Source organism: Malaclemys terrapin, chromosome 25, assembly GCF_027887155.1.
Source record: "Malaclemys terrapin pileata isolate rMalTer1 chromosome 25, rMalTer1.hap1, whole genome shotgun sequence".
In the NCBI taxonomy this organism is placed as follows: Eukaryota; Metazoa; Chordata; order Testudines; family Emydidae; genus Malaclemys; species Malaclemys terrapin.
Window position 1 is genome coordinate 13,146,134 of NC_071529.1, and position 24,065 is coordinate 13,170,198.

Genomic DNA, 24,065 nt, shown 5'->3' on the forward strand with positions numbered 1-24,065 from the left:
ATAATATCTTTTAGGACCAACTTCTGTTGGTGAGAGAGACAAGCTTCCAGTCAAACAGAGCTCTTCTTGACTTGAAAGCTTGTCTCTCTCACCAACAGAAGTTGATCCAATAAAACATATTATCTCACACACCTTGTCTCTCTAATATTCTGACATGGCTACAACTACACCACATACTCTGCAGTGACAATTTGTCAGTTTGAGCGATAGGCAAGACAAATGTTCAGATGTCTCCCCATTGATTTTGAGAGCTTCAGTTTCTTGGTAGGGACACGTAGGGCCTGTTCCTCAAAGGGTGCCTAGGACCTGCAGCCCGCGTTGTAAGAACTGCAGGAATTTACTGTCTATGTAAAAAAATGGTTGTCTAGGCGGCTAGAACCATAGGACTGGGAGTCAGGACTCCTGGGTTGTTTCCAGCTTGAAGGAGAGTGTGATCTGGGGTTTAGAGTCACTGCGAGTCAGGACTCCTCAGTTCTGTTTTTGGCTCTGGAACAGGAGTGGGGTCTAGTGGTTAGAGCAAGGGACTGAGAGTCAGGATGCCTGGGTTCTCTTTCCATTAATTTGGGCCTAGAGAGGCACCGACACCCCCACTCTGCCTTGGGGCACTGCTGGGATCATGCTTGGCATGCGTTTCATGCCACCCATTGCAAGGCACTCAGGCTCCCTCTGGAGCTGGAGAGGGGGAGGGCATTCCATGATGCTTCTGAACACAAGTGTGTGTGGGGCAGGGCCTTAGCGATTTGTGGACACTCTGCATCTCAATAAAGTTTTGTTGGGGGGGGGGGAAGAAGGGGGGGGCTGTCCGCACAGTGCGCCTCGATAAAGTTTTGTTGAAAAGAGAGGCCGCCTTGTGCTCGCTTGTTTCTCTGACCGCGTTACCAGGTTGCTCAATAAAGTTTTGTTGAGGCGCTCTCGCGAGGCTTGAGCGGGCCCGGCCGGCGTTTCTCGCGGGGTTGGGCCGAGCCGGGGGGGGGGGCCGGGGAGGCTGCGCTCATCACGCGAGAGCAGGAGTCTCGCGAGAGTTGGCGGCTGCCCCCTTGGAAGCGGTGCCGTTTCGCTTTGGGAAGTGAGAGGGGAGGCGGCCCCGAGAGCGGGGCGGACAAAGGGGGCCGCGAGCCGGGCACCCGCCGCACCGCGGCCGAGGGGGTGGGAGCTACTCAGGGAGCCGGGCCTAGGGACCTGCTCAGAGGCCCAGGGGGCCCCTGCCTAGAGGACCCTCTGCCCAGGCCAGGGGGCCCGCTCGTGGGCCCAGCCCCCCCCCTCCCAAGGCCCCCCTCCTTGGGGCTTTCCAGGCCCTGTAGCTTCCTGCCCAGGGGCCCCGTGAGGTCAACTCCCCTCCCCCCACCACCCACCCCGGGGCCTGATCCAAAGAGCTGCACCCCATGAAGGAGGGAGAGAGCTAGAACGAGGGAGGAAAGGCAAAGGGGGGACGTGGCTGTGAATGGTGGGAGGAGAAAGGAGAGCCACGGAAAGAGGAGAGAGGCCTATAGAGGGGGGGTGACTGGGGTTTAAAGTTTGGGGGTTTTGGAGGATTCCCCCCTCCCCTCTTGCAAGCACAGTGGAGAAGGAATGCCAAATCCAGAGAGACATGGGGGCAAGAAGGATGGAGGAGGAGGGGGGTCCTTGCAGCTGCAGACATCCAGCAGTGGCAGTTCAAACAGCAAGGAGAGGCACCGGCTGGTCTCCAGACACAAGAGGCACAGGTCCAAGCACTCCAAAGATTCGCCGCTGGTGGCTCAAGAGACGGCGGCACCACTGGGCGCAATGATCAAGCCACTGGTGGAGTACGATGACATCAGCTCCGACTCGGACACCTTCTCAGATGATGTGGCCCTCAAGCTGGAAAGAAGGGAGAATGACGAGAGGAAAGGGAGTTCAGACAGGAGCGACAGGTTGCACAAGCACCGGCACCACCAGCACAAACGTGTTCGGGAGCTGATCAGGAGTAAGCAGGTGGAAAAGGAGAAGAAGCTGGAAAAGAATCAGGAGGTGTCCAGCAAGTCAGGGTCCACCAAGGACCGGGTGTCAGGGACTTCCAAGAGACTCAACGAGGAGAATGAGGAACACTTTAAGTCACAGCCCTCAAGAAGCAGCAACAAAGAGTCCAGGTCATCCAAAGCACACAAGGAGAAGTCCAGAAAAGAGCGGGAGCTGAAGTCTGGGCACAAAGACCGCAGTAAAAGCCATCGGAAAAGGGACACCCTGAAAAGCTACAAAGCAACTGACAGTCCAAAACGGAAATCAAGAAGTCCCCATAGGAAATGGGCTGACAGCCCCAAACAGGATGACAGCCCCTCAGGAGCATCCTACACCCAAGAATATGATCTCAGCCCTCCACGGTCGCATACATCCAGCAACTATGACTCCTACAAGAAGAGCCCTGGTGGCTCATCGCGCAGGCAGTCGGTCAGCCCACCCTACAAGGAACCTGTAGCATACCAGTCCAACACTCGGTCTCCTAGTCCTTACAGTAGGAGACAGAGGTCTGCCAGCCCATACAACAGGAGGCGCTCTTCCAGTTATGAGAGGGGAAGTGGGTCGTACAGTGGGAGATCACCCAGCCCATACAGCCGAAGGCGCTCGAGCAGTCCTTTTGTTGCCAAGCGGTCAGTGAGCCGAAGTCCAGTAGCCAGGTGTGTGATCTCTATGTTGTCTTTTATGTGTCGGGGGGCGATTGAATGGCTCTGGGGATGTGAGCGATTGACCCTCTAGATCATCTATTCAGATCTAGCCCAGGTAATTAGTGTTCACTTATTACTGCCAAGGGCTCCTCACTGATCTGTGTGAGTTTGCTGGGGCTCGTTACAGTTCGCTTTGGATAGATGTCCGCATCTTAAAAAGCACCACCATTGTTGGCACTAATCAGCCTCAATGTTGGCAGCCTCAGCAAAGAGGCCAAGACTGAATGAGCCATTAGGATTGAGTTACACTTGCCTCTAGAAGTGGCTCCTGCAGAACATGAGTGAAGCATTGTGGGGAAGTTTGCAGTAGTGAGTGTTCTGTGGAAAGTATTTAAATTTCTAGTGCTGAAAACCCAGCACCTTTCACTAGCACTAAATGTACTTAAAAAAGCTCTCACGTTCTGGAAACCTTGGTCAAAATTCTAAGAAAAAGATTTATCACAGTTTTCAGAAAGATTGTTTAATTCTGGGCATATCTCACTCTGAACTGATTAATTGTTTTCTTTCCTTTCATCATAATTAGTTGACCGTATTTAAGTTGCTTCTTTCTAGTTTAAACTTGCTTTTCTCAGTCTGTGTTCTGCTCAGTTATGGATCATTTGCTTCCATTTGTTTTAAATAGCTCCTGGGCATTCTAGAAGGGCAATTAGGTAACTTCTTTATTTTGGAACAGATGTATTTTTTTTTTTCTCTTTTTGCACCAGTAACTTTAACACACGCACACAACCCATTTTTGTTTGAAATTAGTAATAGTGCTGCATTTTATTTCGGATGTGTAGTAATCAAGAGTATTTTGAGTACAGATTGATAGGTAGCCTAACACAGATTATTTTTCAGTCTAAAGCTTGTGCCTCAGTGAACTTCCAGTTCACAGCATGTGTGTTATGGAGCTATGGTTATAGCTTTATCATAAGTCCGAGCTGAACTTGTATGAAGTAAGTCCTTATGGTCAAAACAACATGTACAATGTTAGTTGTGTTGCTTCCCTGGATTCCATTGCGGGCTGTGAGCAAGGAGATTGGTCCTGTGCATCTTTAGCTATGTGATTGATATTTCTCATGTGGGTAGTCCATTGAACTCGTTGCTTGTGGAATTGAGCCCTAAAACCACATCCACGGCTCTCAACATTTAAGGAGTCGGCTTTCCGATGAAAATCAGGGCTGGTATGGGCTAAGAACATTGCCTTTCTCTTCACAGCAAATAGCTATCTCCAGGGTAAAATCCTACTGGCGATAAGGTATTGGTAATTTTTGCCTTGATTTAGCTCATTGAGGTCAATCCTATTCTTCCCCATCTGGAATTTATTTGACTAGCTGCATGGAAGCAAAAGGTACCTGTCCCTTATCTCCACTAGGATTTTATATCGAGATGGCTATCTCCATGTAAAAAAACAAACCAAAACCAAATACTTTTTGGGGAATGAAGACATTGCTTTCATAGACTGTGCGCTTTAACACCCCTGGAAAAGTTGACTGGGTGGCAGATGCCTCGTGTATCCTTTCTGGCTGTGCTCGTAGGCTCTGTTAAGGGTGTGTATCTACTCTTCCTTCACCAGCAAGAGGGTTGCTATTGGATTGGAGGGTAGTAGAGGAATCAGTGGGATCCTAAAGCGCTTGTGTTTTCCCTCCATTCCCCTTCTTCCCCCAACACACCCCAAATAGCAATAGCTGATTTGGTCTGTATAATGCTACAAGGAGTCTGGTGGCACCTTAAAGACTAACAGATTTATTTGGGCATAAGCTTTCGTGGGTAAAAATCTCACTTCTTGTATAATGCTAGTTACTCCTGTGAAGTGAACATCACTTTTTCCGAGCCTGGTTTTATGGAAGCCGCTTTGAATGTGCTTCCGTGAACTTGCATAGCCATGTGGGAAAGTTTTTGAGCACACCTTTCTGGTATGGCACTTAGCTAGTTAGCCAAATAAAAAAAAAATTCCAAAGGTTACTGCTTGTTTAGACGCTGTTTATTTTGAATTCTTTGAATCTAGGGTTAAATTGATAACCCACCACGGTCCCGCCCCTTTCTCCTGAAGCTGGCCTGCAGTTTTTGTATAGCACACTTTTTATAATCAAAGCTCAGTTTCACTGAGCAACACGAAGCAGGAAATAAGGAGTCAACTGAGTGTGGAAGAAGCCTTCAGAAAATGGCTACCCCAAAGAACACTATTACATTTAAATGAGCAAAGGGAAATTTTCAGACCTTATTTTCTTTCTAACTGTTAAGCAAACTGAAAATCAGAACTCCTGTGTGTATGTTGGTTGTTGCTTCACTGAACATGCATTCCATGCAGTGAGGAAAGTTTAGTGTAAATTCCTCAGAGGGGGATGAAAGAGTCTTTCCTGTGGCACTGATGTTTTTTCATTGGCTGAGAGTGAAATCCTTTCTAGTGATTCTTTTATGTCCCCATTCCCAAAATGTAGTCTGAGAAGGAAGATGGTGAACTGAATACAGGTATGTCCCTGATGCAGAAAGCACACTGCCCCTCACATTCCAAGTGGCCTTTCCAAATAAACTGCTTTTGGTTAAGGAGGAAATGTAGAGTCTTTGGTTGGGAGGGAAGGTAACAGATGTAATCACTTGTCTTCTATAGCAGTTGTCGTAACCATACCATTGCAGCTATAGCCAAGAGAAAGAATTCAGGTAACACCCCACTTGATGGATGTCAGCTTGCACACTATTATGAGGTTTTAGTTTCTGGGTTTGTATGTGCGCCATAGTCACTGGTGTGCAGCACAAAATCACATATTGTCAAATGTCCGTGAACTGGATTTAGAGGATTTAATTTGAGGTAGTTTCTCTAGTGCAAGGGTGGGCAAACTACGGCCCACAGGCCGCATCTGGCCCACCAGTTGTTTTAATCTGGCCCTCGAGCTCCCACTGGGGAGCGGGGTCGGGAGCTTGCTACGCTCCAGCTGGGGAGCAGGGTTGGGGGCTGCTCTGCGCGGCTCCTGGAAGCAAAGGCATGTCCCCGCTCCGGCTTCTACGCGTAGGGGCGGCCAGGGAGCTCCGCTCTGCATGCTGCCCCCACCCCAAGCGCCGCCCTGCAGCTCCCATTGGCCGGGAATTGTGGCCAATGGGAGCTGCAGTGGTGGTGCCTGCGGACAGGGCAGCGTGCAGCAGAGCCGCCCAGATGCGTTTCTGTGTAGGGAGCCGGATGGGGGACATGATGCTGCTTCCGGGAGCCGCTTGAGGTAAGTGTCGCCTGGAGCCTGCACCCCTGAGCCCCCTGCACCCCTGTTCCAGCCCTCATCCCCCTTCCAGCCTCCAAACCTCTTGGTCCCAGCCCGGAGCACCCTCCTGCACACCAAACCCCTCATCCCCACCTCTGATCCTGCACCCCCAGCCAGAGCCCGCACCCCCTCCCACACCCCAACCCCAATTTCATGAGCATTCATGGCCCACCATACAATTTCCATACCCATATGTGGCCCTCGGGCCAAAAAGTTTGCCCACCCCTGCTCTAGTAGTTAAAACAAGAAACCAGGAGTCAAGATGCCTAGGTCCTAGTCCCACCTTTGCCACTAACTTTCACTTCACCACTATGCTTGTGATTTCTCCACTGTATAATGGGGGTATAATGCCGAATAATCTCACCTGTGAGATATGCGTAATATTTTTAGATTGCTCTTAGAGCCTCAGGTGACAGGCATTCTGGAAGTGTCCGATTGTGCTCTCTCTATCATGTCTTGTTCTGCATTCATCACTGGTTGAGGGCAAACTGTTGCTAACAACTCTTAGCAACGTCGTTTCATAGTATAGATAGGGCTAGAGATTTCTATTAGTTCTTCCTCCGAGATATCTTTCTTTGGTACAGCTCTGATTGTAGCAGAGAAATGTACCTGTTGCCAGTGTGCTTTGGTTTTCTGTAGTGAGCCATTCCCATTCTTTCCCGTTTATACCTTTATCTTAATTCACGGGCCTGATGGCTAGCATTTTACATGTCCAGTTTCCTGCATTAGAAATACAGGAATTTTTTTACCCTTCCACTGTAGCTGGAAAGAAAAGCTTGAACATCTCTAAAGCTGGGAGGTTTTCCTCCTTTTTAAGTACTATAAACTAGGTAATCTGCACTGCAGTGTTGGTTTCAAAGGTGATGTTTGAGGGCAAATCACTAACCTCTTGGTCAGAGATAAAGTTACTCAGTGATTACTCTAGACAGGGGAAACACCTTACAAAACTTCCTGTATATATTTGCTTCTCTTAAAACATATTTCAATGCAGTCAGCGGTAACAAAAACGAATATTGCCTGTTGAGGGGGAGGTTTCCAGATCCATGTTATGAATCCCTTGTAGCTGGGATTTAGTGCAGGATTCAGTGCTGTCGAGGTTTCAGAATGAAGTTAGCTCTGTTTGCAGCTACCCATGTCATACAAGTTCAGTTAGGAATGTTGTCCTCAGCAAAGTCTGCAAGTGTGACCTCTGAGTGCAGTGAAAGCATGCTGCTAGCTATTTCAGCTCCTGACAGTTTTGCAGCGGGATGTGGAAAGTGAACTACTCGCCAAATGGCAAATTCTGCCTGTGTGTGTGTGACAGTTAAACTGATTATCCAGAGTCCCCTGAAGACGACATACCAGCTCGAGGCATATTGCCAGATTCTGGTTCACACAACTTCCATGAACATTGAAGACAGAATCTGAAATAAGTCTTGACTTTTTCTTTATATTCTTATTGCTATTTTTGTTCTTTAAGTCTAAAAGTAAGATCCATTTAGTCTCATTGATATTTGGCCTCTACAATCACAAATGGCTAGTGAAATGCTTTATAATAAGCCATTTCTATCCCTCAGCTTATTTTTAAAGCATTTATGTTGTCAGAATATTTGTTTAAAATTGTGATTCTCTTTTCCCATGCAAATTATATTAATCTCTTACTCTGCATTTCAATTATAGCTTACATGTTTTCTGAACTGTGTGGAAAAGGGAATTTCTTTTAACCATGATCTAAAATCATGCTATATTTTCTACTGTGGTCAGAGAACTCTAGGTCTGAATAGGTCATAGAGTAAAAATCAGTTGTGAGCATGATTTCAACTAAGCATGGGTAGAGTCTTACTTCAAGATTCTTTTTTATTTTTTAGTAACATGTGGCTTCCAAATCATTAAAGTCCATCGTTTACACATTACTTATAAAATGCACTGTCCCATGCCTTGCAAAATCCCAGTCTCCCTTGAAGAGGAGAAAATATTCACTGACCTGTGAATTGAAAATACCAGTTTTCTGGGCGGGGGTGGGGTTATTTTTCAGTCTTTCCAATGAAGCTTCATCCCTAATCTCCACTAGATTGACAGATATTGCAGATTTGTGCCTAACCCAAGTCCATCCTCTGTTCACCTTGTATCCTTTTAAAGGAAGGCATTTTCCTCCTTATTTGTGGCTCACACTAGAGTGCAGATTTCCAAATGCATTTCATATCTCTGCTTATGTAATAAATTGTAGTCCCCTTATTGTAAATTCAGACTTAGAGTATCTCTGAACATGTCTAAATCAGGATGAAAGCCTCAAATTGTCTTTCTGACTTGCAGTGTGCAAATGCATTTATGGTAGTAGTAAAACCTCTACTTGGAGTGAAGATGATCTGTGGGAAAAAGTGGCATTCACTCGGAGAATGTCTTATTGCAGTGATACTCGGACTGAGGCTCTCGAGCGGGAAGTAGCACTTGAATGTCTCTCTCGTGGCTCTTTGCAGCACATGATATTAAAACACTGTGTGAGTGAATATATAGTACTCCAGTAAATGAAACAATGAATTCACACTATTGTGTCTATTTTGGGTAATGTTGATTGCTAATTTGACTCCTTCGCCACTGAGGTCTGGGTTATCACTGCCTTACTGTAACACCACTGATCAACGCCACAAGGTTGTGCAAAACATTCCCACAAGCAATACTCATGTCTTATCATTGTGGTTTTCCCTCCTGCTCTACTGCCCTGAAAGATTCCTAAACTGTCAGCTCATCCTCTCAACTAAAATCCTCCAGTCAAGCACCGTGCATCTGTTATCTCTTCTTTAACTTGGGGTTTGTCTAACCCTCATCTTGCGGGTCTGTTATTTCAATTGTTGATTTGTAAGCAGCAGCATCGTTGACCTTGGAAACTCCCTAGATGTTGGATTATTTTCAAGTGTCATCAGACTGGTGCCATTAATTTAAGTCTCCTCAGACAAGCCTTGGGTATGGTCAGAAATGTAGTTGACAATTTATGAATGCTCTTGTCTTTAAAGAGAGCTTCCCCTATTTATTAATTTCAGTAACTAACATAGTATGTGTCAGACTGCATCTCAGTTTTCTGCTTCCTGCTCTTTCCATAGGAAGTCTGTGAAGTCCCGAAGTCGAAGTCCTGTATATTCAAGACACTCATCATCATCTCACAGTAAAAAGCAGAGGTCCGGTTCACGTAGTCGCCATTCCAGTATATCGCCTGCTAGGCTACCATTGAACTCCAGCCTGGGAGCAGAGCTTAGCAGGAAAAAGAAAGAGCGAGCGGCAGCAGCGGCAGCCGCAGCAAAGGTGGATGGGAAGGAGGCAAAGAACTCACCTGTTTTTCTGTCTATAAAAGAGAACAGCTCATCTGAGGTTAAGGAGACTGGGACAGAGTCTAAAAAAGTACCCAAAATCATTAAATCTGAAAAATCAGCTTCCGATACGGAACTGGTTAATTTAATACACATGAATGCAGAGACTAAAACCTCTCTGGAGCCAATAAAAACCAAGATAGACGAGAACTCTGAGAAGAAGCCTGCAGCTCCAGTTAAAGACTCAAAAATGATGGGAACAAAAGACTCGAAGTCTGTAGTAGTGAAAGAGGAGATTGCAACTCCAAAAGAGACAGAGACAACAGAGAAGGAGAACCCACCCCCACTGCCCTCAATAAAATCACCTCCTCCACCTCTACCAACAACTACACCGCCGCCTCAGACTCCCCCGTTGCCTCCTTTGCCTCCATCACCAGCTGTTCCACCTCTACCGCTTTCCCAGCTGACTTCTGTTCAGGTCCCTACTTCAGTCCCAGCCTCTTTGCCATCTTCTTCCCACTCAAGAACATCTGCTTTGTCCACTCAGGCAAATTCTCAGCCCTCTGTCCAGGTCTCTACAAAACCACAAGTGTCTGTGACGGCTGCTATCCCACACCTGAAGACTTCAACGCTGCCTCCACTCCCGCTCCCACCTATTCTGCTCGGGGAAGATGACTTGGATAGGTAAGGTCATGTGGAAAACTCAGTTCTGCTTGGGTTGGAATACACTGTACTAACAGAGAAGAGATTTTATTTTTAGCTTGCCGACTCCTTCTTTACCTTGCATGTGTTTCCTAGAAGATACCTAGTTTTGTACTTGATTCTATTGAAGCCTGTGCCATTCTACTGAAAACACCACTCATAACCAAATGCCCTGTCACGTCGTCATTCACGATGTTATCATCTTGTCAGTCTCTCCATCCAGAATACCTATTTTGAGGGGCTTATGATTCAGTGCTGAAACTAATGCAAAATCTCAGCGAGGAAGAGAAGTTTAGAGGCTTTTTTTAAAACCAGTTTTAAAAAAAAACCATAATCAAGTCAGTCTTTATTACAAATCCAGTAGATCCCTATTCTGAAAGCTGCTCTGCATAGAAGTACCGCTGTTAATTTTAATGGGGCTTCACATGGGAGAAGGGATCCTGTTGCATGCAGCAGCTTGCAAGATAAGGTCCTGACTTACTATCAAAAAATGGAATGATCCAAAAAGCTGGTTTAAAGTAACAGAAAAGATTGTGACCTATAGGAGCGGACAACACAAAGCAGTGTCACACTAACAGCATGTTGTTGGGACATGCAGGCCTTGTCTACCTGAAACAAATTGTATTGCTTTAACTTGCATTGGATTTTTAAATCAATTACTAATTGACTTAAGCTAAACTAAAAATACTATAGAAGAGCTAGGTAGTATTTTATTTATTCATAATAAACTGAAATAAGCCCAGTTTAAACTGAAATAAGAGTGTCGACGCTGGGTTTTGCATCAGACTGACTAAACTGCTTTAAAATCGCACCTGGTGCAACTTTGTCCTGTAAACAAGGCCATAGAAAAGAAAAGAATCTCAGAAGTTAAGTAGCAGATCTGGGAGGAGAGTTGTTGGGGATAAGGAAACCATGCATAGTTCAGTAGTTTTAATGGTTACATCCATATGTAATTCGCCTTGTGGTTTTACATGCAACATGTTCTTTATCTGTGCCCCATGCTGCATATCTAATTACATTGTTATATAATTTTAATGTGGAAGAGGGTAACCCTTTACCTGTCTATCTCTAAGGGCTTTTGTTTACATAGGGATGCTCAGGAAGTTAATCCAAGTTAACTTTTTAAAGCTGATTACTTAAACCAAATTAAACCCAGGTGTGGATACTCTTATTCAGAATAAAAGTGACCTTAATTTTTTGATTGTGTCACAGAGGGGTTTAATGCACTTTAACCAATCCACTTTAATTTCACACCTTAAATTATTTCTAATTAATTCTCCTGAGAGTTCTCTTATAGAGGAGCCCTAAGCAGAACATCAAGACTGAGGGTAGGTCTACACTTACCCGGTAGTTTGACGGCGAGCGATCGAACTTCTGGGTTTGACTTATCGCGTCTTGTCTGGATGCAATAAGTCGAACCCAGAAGTGCTCGCCGTCGACTGCGGTACTCCTAGACGAGAGGAGTACCGCGGAGTCGACGGGGGAGCCTGCCTGCCGCGTGTGGACTGAGGTAAGTTCGAACTAAGGTACTTCGAACTTCAGCTACGTTATTCACGTAGCTGAAGTTGCGTACCTTAGTTCGAATTAGGGGGTTAGTGTAGACCTGGCCTGAGTCCTTTCCCAAGTGAGTTGTTGTGTTAACTGCTACACGAATAATTTCTAGATCCGATAGATTACTTAACTAATCCCCTAGATGACTCCAGACACACACTTTTTAAGATGATGGAAATTATCTATATAAACCAGGGCAAAAGAAATAGAATCAATTGAAAAAAGATTAAAAACTTTTTTGTCGTGGCACAATACTTTATTGAAGTTTTGTAATTGGTGAATGATTCCACATTAGGTCCTCCCACTATTTTTTACTTTACTAAATTGCTCACCAAAACCCTTACTCACTCTCCACTTCTCAGTAAAGAGGTCCTGGGATATCTTAATATAAGACTTAATTATTCTTGCATAATGTAAAACAAAACATCTACTAGTATCCTTTGAAGTATTATTATCACTTCTTACATGAACAAAGTTCATTATATGTTCTTTGTTCACTTACTGTTCTCAATGGATCTTTCAGGCATTAGTATTAGCGAGGTACTGCTGTAATTGTGATCATTACAATATGTTATAAAAGTTTGGACCTGTACATCCTTATGTTGTCTTTCACAAACAGCACTTGGTTTAGTGTTGTTCAGTGTGTCTGTTCAGCTTTTTAAGTAGCAGTGAGAGTGGAAAGAGTAGCCTTAATGTGGTACCTAGACCGGTACTTGTATTGGAAAAGTACACACTAAACATAATGCTGTGGTTGCTAACGTGGTATAATAACCTATTGAATCAGCTCTGGTGTAGTTAAGACTGCCTTGTAAAGCATCATAAACTTTCCCACAAACTCTCACACCTCTTGGTGTGGCAGTGATGAAAATACTAATATTGTACATGTCCCCAGATGAGTGGCTGAGTAGACTCTTTCAAGGTTGACTTGCAGCTTTGTCAGTTTCTTAATTTTACCTCCACTGCCATTGTGCATTTTGAGAGATTTATAACATAGTTTCAGAATATATTTCCACCCAAAGATTGGCAAACAAGTTCTCAGCCAGTTCATTGGAAAAAGAAGAGGCAAACAAACAAAGCCACTTCATTAGGGTTAGCAGGTGTTAGTTGCAAATGACCCATTGACCATGCACAGTACATTGTTTTCAATCATTTATTTGTTGCTTGTGAACCAGATTTCTTTATTCTGTTTCCAACATGTGGAAAAAACACACGCCCTTCTTGATTTCTAAGACTGTGGCAAGCATGAAGTTTACAATCCCATTTGAGTTGCCTAAGTACAAAATGCAGCTCAGTTGAGTAAATAAAGATTCTTGTACCTTTCTCTTCATGCTTGTGTAATGCTAAAAAGACTTGTGATGTATCATTCCAAAGGATTCACCTTTGGGGTCAGATTCAGCATGAGATGTTTCATCTTACAGGGAGGGCAGGAGGAGGGAGTGAAAATGAAGGTTTAGAAAAGAATAGTTCCATCATTTTAGGTATGTGATGGCTGACATCACTCTAACTCTCATAACTTGAATTCCTCTGGATCTCTGGGAGATAATGACGATCCGCAAAATAGCTAAGAGATGTGCTAATTACAGTTTTTTAAAGCAACTACAATTGTTTTACTGTTATGGGATTTTATTTCCCTTGTTTTTTGTATTGGTGGACTTCTGGTTTTTTGAAGCTTTGCAGCTCATCTTTAAGGTTTTCCACTCCATCTGTATGCAGCACTCTCGGGTTTAGGTAATGCAGAGGTGATGTTTGTTTAGATTTAGTGTTAAAAAAAGAATGCCTATGCAAATAGTCTATGTGCCGTGACCATAACCAAATTTGAAATAGCCACCTAGCAGCATTAATTCTGAGGTACAAATAAACTAACTCCAGCTAGTCAGTAGCCTTAAATAATCAAATGAAGGTTACAATTTACATCAATCAGCAGATAACAATGAAAACACTCCAGAAAAGCCTCTCCTCTCCAGATGCTACCTAGCCACACATCTTCATCCTTCCCCAAAAACCCTGTCAAACAAATACTTTTGCAGCTTGCTGAGAAGAGTCTCAAATTCAGGCTTTTTTGGATGAAGGTGTGTGGAGCATGTTAAAACACTGCATAATGTTACGGATCTAGAACAGATTCACTGCTAGCAAAAGTGGGTAAGTCAGTGGAACAGGCCCTGCTTATCCTGGTGGTGAATGGCATACACAGGCTGAAATAACTAGGCACTGAATCCAAATGAATAACATTTAAATATTCCTCTACTAGCTTATTTAGAACATACGAAGCTGGTGAAATAATTTGACCGAGTCTGTCAGGCTCTAACACAAGAACTGACTTTCAGCCGTGGCACGTGAGTGAGGTACCTTCGTCCTGCCTTTAGGGTACGTCTACACTGCAGCTGGGAACGTGCTTGAACTAGTGTGCCAAAAATAGCAGGGGAGCCCGTGGTAGCACAGGCAGCAGCTTGTACTGGCTGCCCAAGTACAAACCTGCTCACCCCCCCAGGAGCGTTTCCGAGCTGCCACCTGGGCCACCCCCGTTTAGACTGCTAGTTTTAGCCTGCCAGCTCGAGTCCATTCTGGGGCTCCTCTTGTCAGCCTTAACTCTGATGTTCTTTGCTTTGTTAAGAGTGACCAATACAGGGGCAGTCCTGCTCTTCTAAGTCAACTGCAGTACTTCGGGTGATTTTTAAATGGGGGCAAGAGCAGGCCCATGGATCTTTCTCTCGTGTCTATTGTTATTTTCATGGCTTATAACGGCCATAGCGATACATGTCAGTGACAGTTTTCCTCCAGTACTCTGAGTATCAGGGCTTTTCTGATTAGTTCACGAAACCTATGTGATGACCTCAGTAGAAGTAAAAAGACAAATTTTGGGGGTCTGCTCCTTTAAAGAGTATCTGAACTCCGTCATTCCAAAGGGGAAAGTACTGCACTTCAATCAAAACCTCCTTCCATGTCCTGTTCTGTGTTCATTTGTGGAATACACTGTGTTTCACCACAGGTTTCAGCTAGGTTGGGAAGTGGCTCGCGAGTAAGGTAACTTTCCTAATTTTCTATTCCCGTCAGTTCAGTTGCATTGGCTGCTTTGTGCTGACGAGCAGAATTTTAGACCTGCTGATGCTGAGAAGCATCAACCTCCCCTAGCAGGTTGCCCTGAGAATGATCCAAGAAAGGTGCTTGTCTATTTCTCAATAGACAGCTTTTCCCTTTCCTGGGGAGGGTGGAGTCTTGTACAGGGTAAGTATTATGAATAATTTGACTTGCCTACTGCCATTCAACTTGGATTTTAATTCCCAATTTATTCAAATCCAGGAATTCTCCCTGATATTCCTACCATGTCCCCCCGCCCCCGATAAACTAGATTCCACATATCGGTCTCCAGCTAGTTAAAGACAACACGGCATTACCATTGGTACCATAATAAAAGAAGAAATCAACTGGTGATCTACTTGCAATATGCAGAAATGACTGTTGCCCCATTTCTGTCCTTGCTAATGAGTTAAAAGCAATGTAGTGGAGACATGGTTAATTTTGCTTGCATGTTGTAGATTTGCAATGGCTATTAATCGGCATAAGGGTCAGAACATGCCTTTAAATTTGTTTTAATGAGTGGACAGGAGATAGGAAGTAGGGATCAGTAAATGGATAACAGACTATATCCCCAATTTGTTATTGTGTTTATATAATGTTAAGAATTTTTATTCCACTGTCATGAGAGACTTATAGTTGCAAAGAGTTACATGGTCTTTTGAGGCTGGACTGTGTCTTTAATTTAGTATTTTTCTATGTTGACTTTGGGTTTGAAACAAGAAAGATGCTTAACTTTAACCCTGAGTGTCTAGAGCTAGGCTCCTAAATCCATACTTGGCCCCCTAATTTCAGGCACTCAAGTCTGAAACTTTTGGCCTATGATCCTCTTTATTTGAAATGGCATCTTAAGTCTGACCACATTGTATTAACTTGCTGTAACTTTCTGGGATTTAGTCCAAAGGAGATTCTTCCTCCAAAACTTGTGAAGAAAGAGAGAGAGCAGAGACCACGACACTTGCTCATGGACCTCCCGCTTCCTCCTGAGCTTCCTGGAGGGGATCCATCTCCCCCGGAGTCTCCAGAACCAAAGGCAGCCACACCACCTCAACAACCATTCAAAAAGAGACCAAAGTAAGTGTTTGCACAGCCTGCGTGCTAGCATCTCTGAACTGTGTCTTCTTATGGTGGTGATCTTGTGTTTATATAGTACCTTTCATCCAAAAGGATCCCAATGTGTTTTAGAATGTAGCTATAAATTGGCCATGGAAACTGCTTTCCCTATCATGAAAATGCACCTACCTCTGAGGTTAAATCTGCAACTGTTTTAGCAGTTCTCAGCAACCTAGCAAGTCACTTCAGGGTGAAAAGAAAATTCCAAATGAATTTGATGAATCTGAAGAGAGAAATGTAAGTAGGCACAGTGCAATTGCCCAATTGGAGTCTAGTCAGGACACTGCTGTTAATGCTACCCGCCCTGCTAAAAGTCCTAGTGCATTTTTAATGATTACACATATTCAGGATCTCAGTTTTATGTTTCTTCAAGGGGCGTGTTCTGTTTTACAGCCCAACTTACCTCCGTCCTGGACAACCCATCATTTTTTCTGGAAAGCACTTGATTTCAGACAGGCTTGAATCATGCTACTGTGCTTATAAAAAACCAACAACATTGTTTGAAAGAAATGAAGCCCCTGTTGTGCTGGCTTCCTTTTATTCATTGCACCCAACTCCTTTGGGTTTCCGGGTCACATTTGACAGGTTTAAGGCTCTGTCTGTCAGTTAAACGCGAGTGTTTGTCCATGCGGGAGAATGGGCTCCTTTCTCCATCCATTTGAATATTAACAAACTGGAAGGGCTACAGATGGGGGGAGGGGGGGAAGAGCAGGTGAAATGTAGCATGTTTGCATCACCCACCAAATGGAGCCTGTAATTCAGGCTTTATTTCGTCAAGGTTCTGACAGGTCCCATTGTTCTATAATCTATTACATGATCCTTCCTATGGTCTGAATTACTGGAGTGTTTCATGTACACCTTGAAAATTCCTATCAACTTTCATTTAACAGTTGCCTTGAAAACAGTATTGTGGCTGAATTGGGAAAGGACCTCTCATTCTGAAGCCAAAGAAACCTGGCTGGCAAACAACCTGATGTAGAATCTTTAGTGTTTCTAGGAAGCAGTTGTTCAGGAAAGGGGACACATCCCTTCACCCATGACATTGGTGAAGTATTGATGATTTATTCTCCACTCAGTGGGCATACTTGACTTTCTTTAATGCTAATGAGAACTATGCGTTCATCAAGAGAATAAACTCTTGTGTACAATTAGGAGTGTCTTCTATGTTTCCTTTCCTTTCCCAAGGCATATTTGCTACATTATGTCTTAAGTAATGATCAAATGTCCTATGTTCGTGCAAAAGTTTTCCAAATACTTACTAAATCTAAAATTATCAAAGAATTATGTAACAGTAATACCGATTGGCTTCTGTCCAAACCCTGCTCATGTTAAGAGCAATGTATAGCAGACTCCTGTGTATCATTCTCCGTTCATAAGACAGGACAGATCCATTTGTTTGAGGTACAGGCTAACTGGAGAATGGCGAGACATCCTGAGAACTTTTTAGTAGTGTGTTTTGATACATCATAACCCTTGATCCCTATTTTAGATCATTATATGTGGGGAAATAAGGGATAACATTGAATGGAGTTCAGATTATGCTCTTTGGCCTTGTACAATTGTTAGGTCTGTGCTTTAAGTGTAGGGACCTGATATAGGATAACGCTGCAGGATGATGGGCATAGAAAAAAGTCCCATTTGGCTGCTCTGCCTGTGAGAGGTATAGGACTATGTAGTGTGATTCACTAAAGGCTATTGGAGTAAAAATTTACAAAATAGCATTTAATGAGAGTTAGTCATGAAAGCGACCATGGAAACTAGCCTGTTACTGGCCTCATTTTAGGGCAGGTTGAAACAATGAGTACAGTGGTTGCCATTTTAAATTAAGGAAGACATTTGTTGCTTGGATAGTTACATTTATTGTGTGTTTTCCTGTTCTTAGTATGATGTGTAAATATTGTTGTGTGGGATGGTATAAATGTTTGTCTAGTGACGCCTGCTGTATCAAGTAAAGAAAATTGATCTCCATCTAGCGCAATGTTTCTCAACGACCAGTCCGTGGACCGGCACTGGTCCCTGAAATCTCCCTGACACAGTAAGCCAGTCCCTGGTATCAAAAAGGTTGAGAAACACTGATCTAGTGCACTGTATAAAATTCCTAACTCTGCAATCAGATTAAATGCCAGTCTCCCCAAGGAAGTGATGGAATCCCTTTGCTTGTTGATAATTACTATCTAGATTTAAGGTACACTGGAGTGTGAGGAACAATCCTGTGTTACAAGTTGGATAGGTAAGATGACAAAATTGCTCTCCAGTCTATTAATTTTTAGGATTTAAATTTAAAAAAATAATTTTCATTTAAAGCAGTTACGATCAAGTCCTATTGTTTGGGATTTTTAAACTAATCTTCCCTTTTTCAGAATCTGTTGTCCTCGTTACGGCGAGAGGAGACAGACAGAAAGCGACTGGGGGAAGCGCTGCGTGGATAAATTTGATATCATTGGGATTATTGGAGAGGGAACATATGGGCAAGTGTACAAAGCCAAGGACAAGGATACAGGTAAAGGTTAGATAGAGCCTTAGTCTGAACAAGGCAATATTGAAAGAATTTCCCTAAGTGATTCTTGGGTGTCTTTTTAATTATGTTTGGTGCTATCACAGTGAGCCTGCTTAAAAGCTCATTCCAGTTTTAGTGCTGTTACCACTCAATGGGGAATACCACCATGACCAGTAATGGACTTTGGGACATGGACTTTCAGAGGACTCTTTGGGAGCGAGGCTTCCCAAACCCCATTGACCTTCATTGGAAGTTGGCACCTTACTGTTCTTTTGTTCCTCCCCATGTGCACCCACAGTGTTACTCCGCCCTGTAAACCCACAGATTTGTTTCATTCCTGCTGTCCCTCAAGCCACAGATAAGATCATTTGCACCACAAAGACTCTAACGTAAAGAGACCAAAGCAAAGAAGTTCAACAAAACTGCGATCCTGTTCTTAACTCACCTTTCTCTGCCTAGTATCGCAGCATCTATTGCTCTCAGTGTCTCTGGTTTTGTGGGTATACTATGGGAGAGTTTGCTAATCCTGCACTTTATAATTTGCACATAGATGATGTTCTCTCCCCACTTAGCAAAGTTTTAGTAGACGAGACAGCATTGTAGATAGTGAGGTTGCTTAATACGAAGTGTTTCACCCAATGTCCTACAGTGCATTTTCCAGTGAATTACAAAGTATAAGGAATAATTAAAAACCAACTTCAGATTAAATGAACAAACCACTTTCTGCAATAGTGGGATCCTTGCTCTTTAGTGTGCTGTCCACTTGCTAATTTGTGTTGCATCTCCCAGTCAGTGCAAATTAGTGAGGCTCTATTGTCATGTATCTTGCATTTCTAGGACCTCTTTCATCTAAAGTTCTCAAAATGCTTTACAGACACTGAATCTCACAAGCCCTATGCCTGTCTGAAGAAGGTGGCATCCTCATTTTTCAGATTGAGAAACCAAGCCACATGGTTTGAACCGACTTTGGGAAAGTAACATAGTTAGTCATTTGCAGAGCTGGGAATAGGAAAAAGGAGTCCTGAAACCCTCTGTCTGGTTCTAGCCACTAATTCACTGAGTAGCTCTTATGTTGAGCTAGTGAAATAGTATTCCCAAGCAAAACAAACTTGGAGTTCAGATTGAGCAATGTAACCTTTTTGGAAAATGTCTTAGTGCAGGGATGGGCAGCAGCCGCCCAGGGCTGCATCCGGTCCATCAGATCATCTTATTTGGCCCGCCACAGCCCAGCTCAGGGCAGGCATCTAGCAGCATGTGGGCCGGGAACAGGATGGGGCAAGGCATCGCAGAGGGCAGGCAAGAACATATACACATCACGTGTTGAGAACCAGTGGGACGGATCAGGGAACTGGGCGTAGCCTTCTGGGACAATAGCCGTCACGGTCAGGTGGGCTCACTCTCCAACTCCCACCCTGGAGGCCAGGACCCGACACAAACAAGCCACGTCACACCCTGTGGGGGCAGGACCCAACATACACACGCCCCAGCCCAAAGGGTTTTAGTGGCTTTTGTGGCCGTCGTCTACCTTAAAGTTGCCCATCCCTGTCTGTCTTTAAATGGCAATGTTCTTCTGTTACCAATGTAACTTTAGCCTAGAAAAGTCTTTGCCAAGAACATAATTAAAGACTAAATGAGCAGTTTTCTTAATGAAAACTAATAATAAAAAGACCAAACTCAAAGGCCTGGGCAGGGCAGAGGCAGGACAGCATCAAGAGTGTATCATTTGGATTATTTGGAGTATCACTTTGACACTGACTTGTTTTGGCAGGTGAACTGGTGGCTTTAAAGAAAGTGCGATTGGACAATGAGAAGGAAGGCTTCCCCATAACGGCCATTCGCGAGATTAAAATCCTTCGGCAGTTGATCCATCGCAGCGTTGTTAACATGAAGGAAATTGTTACAGACAAACAAGATGCACTGGACTTCAAGAAGGACAAAGGTATTGCCAGCTGCATAGTGTGGTTTAACTAACAGAAATGTCTCCAGCACGTCGTTTACTATCCTGGTGTAAGGGTGGGTCTAGCAATCTGATACAGTTCTATTTATTATAGGGTTTTGTGCTAGAGAAAACTCTAGAATTGTCTGTTGCTACATGTCTGCATCTGGATGAAAAAATAATCTACATGTATTTTATGACTGCAGATCACAGCAACAAAATCTGCACAGCCTGCTGCTGATTTTGCTTTCAGTGTTAATCGGCACCAGATATTATCCTTTTTGTGGGTTGCCTGCAACAGACGCAGTCTTTCTGGTCACTGGTATAGAATCATTGCTTGGAAGTGTTCGCAAGACGCCAAGCATTCAATCTTGTCCAAGTACCCAGCTTTGCAGCAGTCTTATAGCGGCAGCGTCTCATGAGCTGCTAGAGGCTGAGATCAATAATTACACCATTTGGAAAACGGTATCAACTTAATCAGCTCCTCGGATGCACTAAAGAGAAGACTCCAGCTTCTTCTCCCTTGGCTGCATTGGCTCTGCAGGGTATCAGACCGTCTAAAATGTTGGGCCTGGGAAGTTTGTTCCCGCTTCTTATTGTTATCACACCGCCAAGAGAGGGTGAGCTGAAGTCTGTCCCTTATGCTTCAACAACTGAATTGTTGCTTAAATCTTAATCAGTTACATTTGAGCAACCCTGTTCCTACTGAAGACTGTGGATTTTCATAGGTGTAAAAATGGGCGGCAGATCCTTTAATAATGGTGGTGATGCACAAGGGTCCAGGTCAACTTTGCAGAACTGGCTGTTAGAAGAAATATATTTGTTCTTGTAAACTAAGTATGCTTGATATGAATGTGATTGAGAGGCAATGAATGTGGAATGCCACAGTACCAATCTTAGAGTCTTGTCACTTTACAGAGCAGATGCACACTTAGTGCGTCCCAAGGGTAACGTGTACTTGTTTCTATCCCTGGAGGTATGTGAGTGATCAGTCTTTAAAACTGAGTTAGCCTTTGCTGGTTTAGCTGTGGCGTTTTTTCCCCAGCACTGGGCAGTCCCTTTATTATGCTGGATAATGTTGGCTGTCTCAAGAACCAGTGAATGGTATGGAAGGTTTCCATCCTCTCTCACTTCTAAGTTTGACGGTGCTTTTAAAAATACAGCTCTTTTAGGTTGCACTTGGAGAGTCCCTTCTTCCAGCAGATTCAAGTCCATGATGCCATAGTAGCTTATGCTAATGCTTCCACTCTGTCCTTTTGTCGTTTGCTATGAAAAGTGCTGTGCACCCGCCCTCTGGAGATCAGATCCCCCTCCCCTCTTCGCTCCCCGCCTCAGAAGTAGCCAGTTGAGCCCATAAAATCACAAGTCACTTTTTTCTAAATCTTGGCCTTTATCTTGAAGCAATTCCACTACATAACCAAAAATGTTGAACCTTTTGACTCTGTTTTGCACCACCTGTCTTAAACTTTGTCTGTTTCTGTGGCAGGTGCCTTTTACCTTGTGTTTGAATACATGGACCATGACCTCATGGGGCTGCTAGAATCCGGCTTGGTGCATTTCTCAGAGGACCATATCAAGTCTTTCATGAAACAGTTGATGGAGGGGCTGGATTATTGTCACAAAAAGAACTTCCTTCATCGAGACATTAAGTGTTCCAACATCTTATTAAACAACAGGTAACTTGGCACTGGGTTGGGTCGAAGATGGTTTCATCAAACTGGCTAATTTGAGCTGTGAGATGTTAAGCCACTGATTCATTTAGATCATGGGAAAGAATACAAGGATCTTATCTGCTGTAGTGACCCTATCTTCTGCGTGTTTCCATCCGAAGTGACAGTCTAATTAAGCAACAGGTCCCCTGGGTGCTGCATCTGTAATAGGAGTTGTCTTCAACCAAAGGTGAATGAGCCCAATAACCTTCTGCTTAACTTCCTGTTGGTGGCAACCTCTCCAGAAGAGACCTTTTGCTGGCAAAATGTACTGCTGCTTATCCCGGTCTCTTAAGGATGGCAAACCGTGTCTGGGTGCAGTTTCTGATTCTACAGCATTACAATAAAAAGGTTGCTTTATTTAATAGTAGTATTTAGGGGACTGGGTTGGTTATGTTAAAGCAAACATATATGCCTTTTGAATAGGAAATGGCATCCTGGAATGGCTCATTCAGGTGTGTCACAAGGTTAAACCTTGCTACTGAAAACCATCTGCAACAAAACATTGTGGGGAGGCTGAGTTATACTAAATAAGGGGTTTGTTCAGTGATTGAGCCCAAAGGCGTATTCCTGCAGCTATTGTTGCTAGGTTCAAGTCTCAAAGTCCCTGAGGGAGAATGTAATGGGTTTATTCCAGCACCATCTCCACTGAGTCCTTTGTTGGCATAAATGAATGTGGGAAAGGAGTCGTCCTCTCTCTCAATGTCTCTGGGTTTTTCTGACTGTTCCCTCCCCCACTTGCCATCACATGCAGACACCACCCATGCTCTGCACTGTCACAGTTTAATTTCTTAGCTGTTTAGAGGCTGGGATTGTGGTGGTGGCATGTATTGGGTGTGGGCTCCGATGTCCCTCACTATTGACCACCTGGAAACCAGTTTTAGGAGTGGTATAGAAGTCTCAGAATGACTTCCCATATAGTCTTCTGCTAGAGTTGCTGGACGCAGCATAGTTCATTGTGGGCTAGGTTACAAATTGGAGACAGTTTGCTAGGAGTCTTCAGGTCGCCATCTGAACGCCAGTGAGGGAAAATTAAAACTGATAGAATCTGAAGTAACACTGCAAGTCACTGCAGCCACATGCCCACTTGTGATGGTCGTGAAACTGAATGCTTGTACGTCTTTATCCTTCCATAGAGCAAAGGATCTGTTAAAAATCAGACTGGTATATCCAACATGATCAGTTGCCAAACACTGGTTGTCCTTGGTCCTTTCTTACTGTTTCAGTAAGTGATCCCATCTGTAACTCACGCCAGTGGTTGTGCTTTTGTTTTTCAGTGGGCAGATCAAACTTGCAGATTTTGGACTTGCCCGACTGTACAGCTCTGAAGAGAGGTAAGTCACTCCGAGGGGGAATTGGCCCACTGAGTCCTGATGCCCCAATACTCCGGCAGCCTGGGAAGCTAGCCGGCAGCCTCTTGTAGAATACATGTGTAATACTACGCCAGCTGTCTGATAGCCTTTCCTTAGACAAACCCAGCTGACTGTGCAGAAGTTTCCCTTCCTTGATTACCATGAGTCTGCTCTTCAAATTATTGTAGCATTATTTTTCACTTCCTACCTTAACTGTTCAGCAGGGTTGCTGTTAAACCTCAGCTGCCCTCCAGTTTAGAGTTAGCTGCACTTCAGTGCTGGGTTAGGTGATTTGTGTATGTGGGTGTATCGGCGAGGATTTCTGAAGCTGTCCACACAAAGAAGTGGCCTGAGCTACACCTACAGCTCTCGTTGACTTACAGAGGAACTGTGTGCCCCCCGCACTTCTGAAAACCAGGCTGCTTTTGTTTAGATGCCCGATTCTAGGCCCCTGTGTTTGAAATCGAAGGCCATGGTTCTTAAAGCATTTTGGGATCCACTGACATAAGAACTGTACCAATGTAAGTCTGTCATCTTACCTTCCAGCCGTCCATACACAAATAAAGTCATTACATTATGGTATCGACCTCCAGAATTGCTGCTAGGCGAGGAGCGTTACACACCAGCCATAGACGTGTGGAGCTGTGGGTAAGCGCCTCGTTTTATTTGGTAGCGTTTTGTTTGAGCTGTGAGAATCCGAAAGAGTCCAAATATGGTTCTGACAGAATAGCCTCGTGTAATGTGCTGTATCTGTTGGTAATGTAGTAGCAACCATACAAGTAGATTCCACTTGATCTCATCTCTGCTACATTTGAGAAGTTCCAAAAATGTTTTGATGATAACCCTTGTGTCTTTACCAGAACTATCATTAAATAAACTTTAACACAAGGGTTCATCTCAATGGAAACTTGGGGATGGTCTGCTAAAAATTAGTAACTGTA

The 24,065-nt window shown here is 44.0% G+C and overlaps 1 protein-coding gene across 3 annotated transcripts in view; it reads left to right on the forward strand.

Moving 5' to 3' along the window:
• The first annotated feature begins 1,042 nt into the window (after positions 1 to 1,042).
• The window catches only part of CDK12 (cyclin dependent kinase 12), a 73,781-nt gene continuing 50,758 nt past the window's right edge, over positions 1,043 to 24,065 (forward strand). For all 3 annotated transcript variants that reach the window (XR_008443292.1, XM_054014363.1, XM_054014364.1), the window contains exons 1-8: positions 1,043 to 2,633; positions 8,989 to 9,876; positions 15,415 to 15,591; positions 17,991 to 18,130; positions 19,896 to 20,066; positions 21,550 to 21,739; positions 23,050 to 23,106; positions 23,671 to 23,772. Coding sequence is in view for 2 of the 3 variants with exons in the window: in XM_054014363.1 (XP_053870338.1) it covers positions 1,570 to 2,633; positions 8,989 to 9,876; positions 15,415 to 15,591; positions 17,991 to 18,130; positions 19,896 to 20,066; positions 21,550 to 21,739; positions 23,050 to 23,106; positions 23,671 to 23,772 (2,789 nt within the window). In the remaining variant the exon portion in view is untranslated. The remainder of the gene's footprint in view (positions 2,634 to 8,988; positions 9,877 to 15,414; positions 15,592 to 17,990; positions 18,131 to 19,895; positions 20,067 to 21,549; positions 21,740 to 23,049; positions 23,107 to 23,670; positions 23,773 to 24,065) is intronic.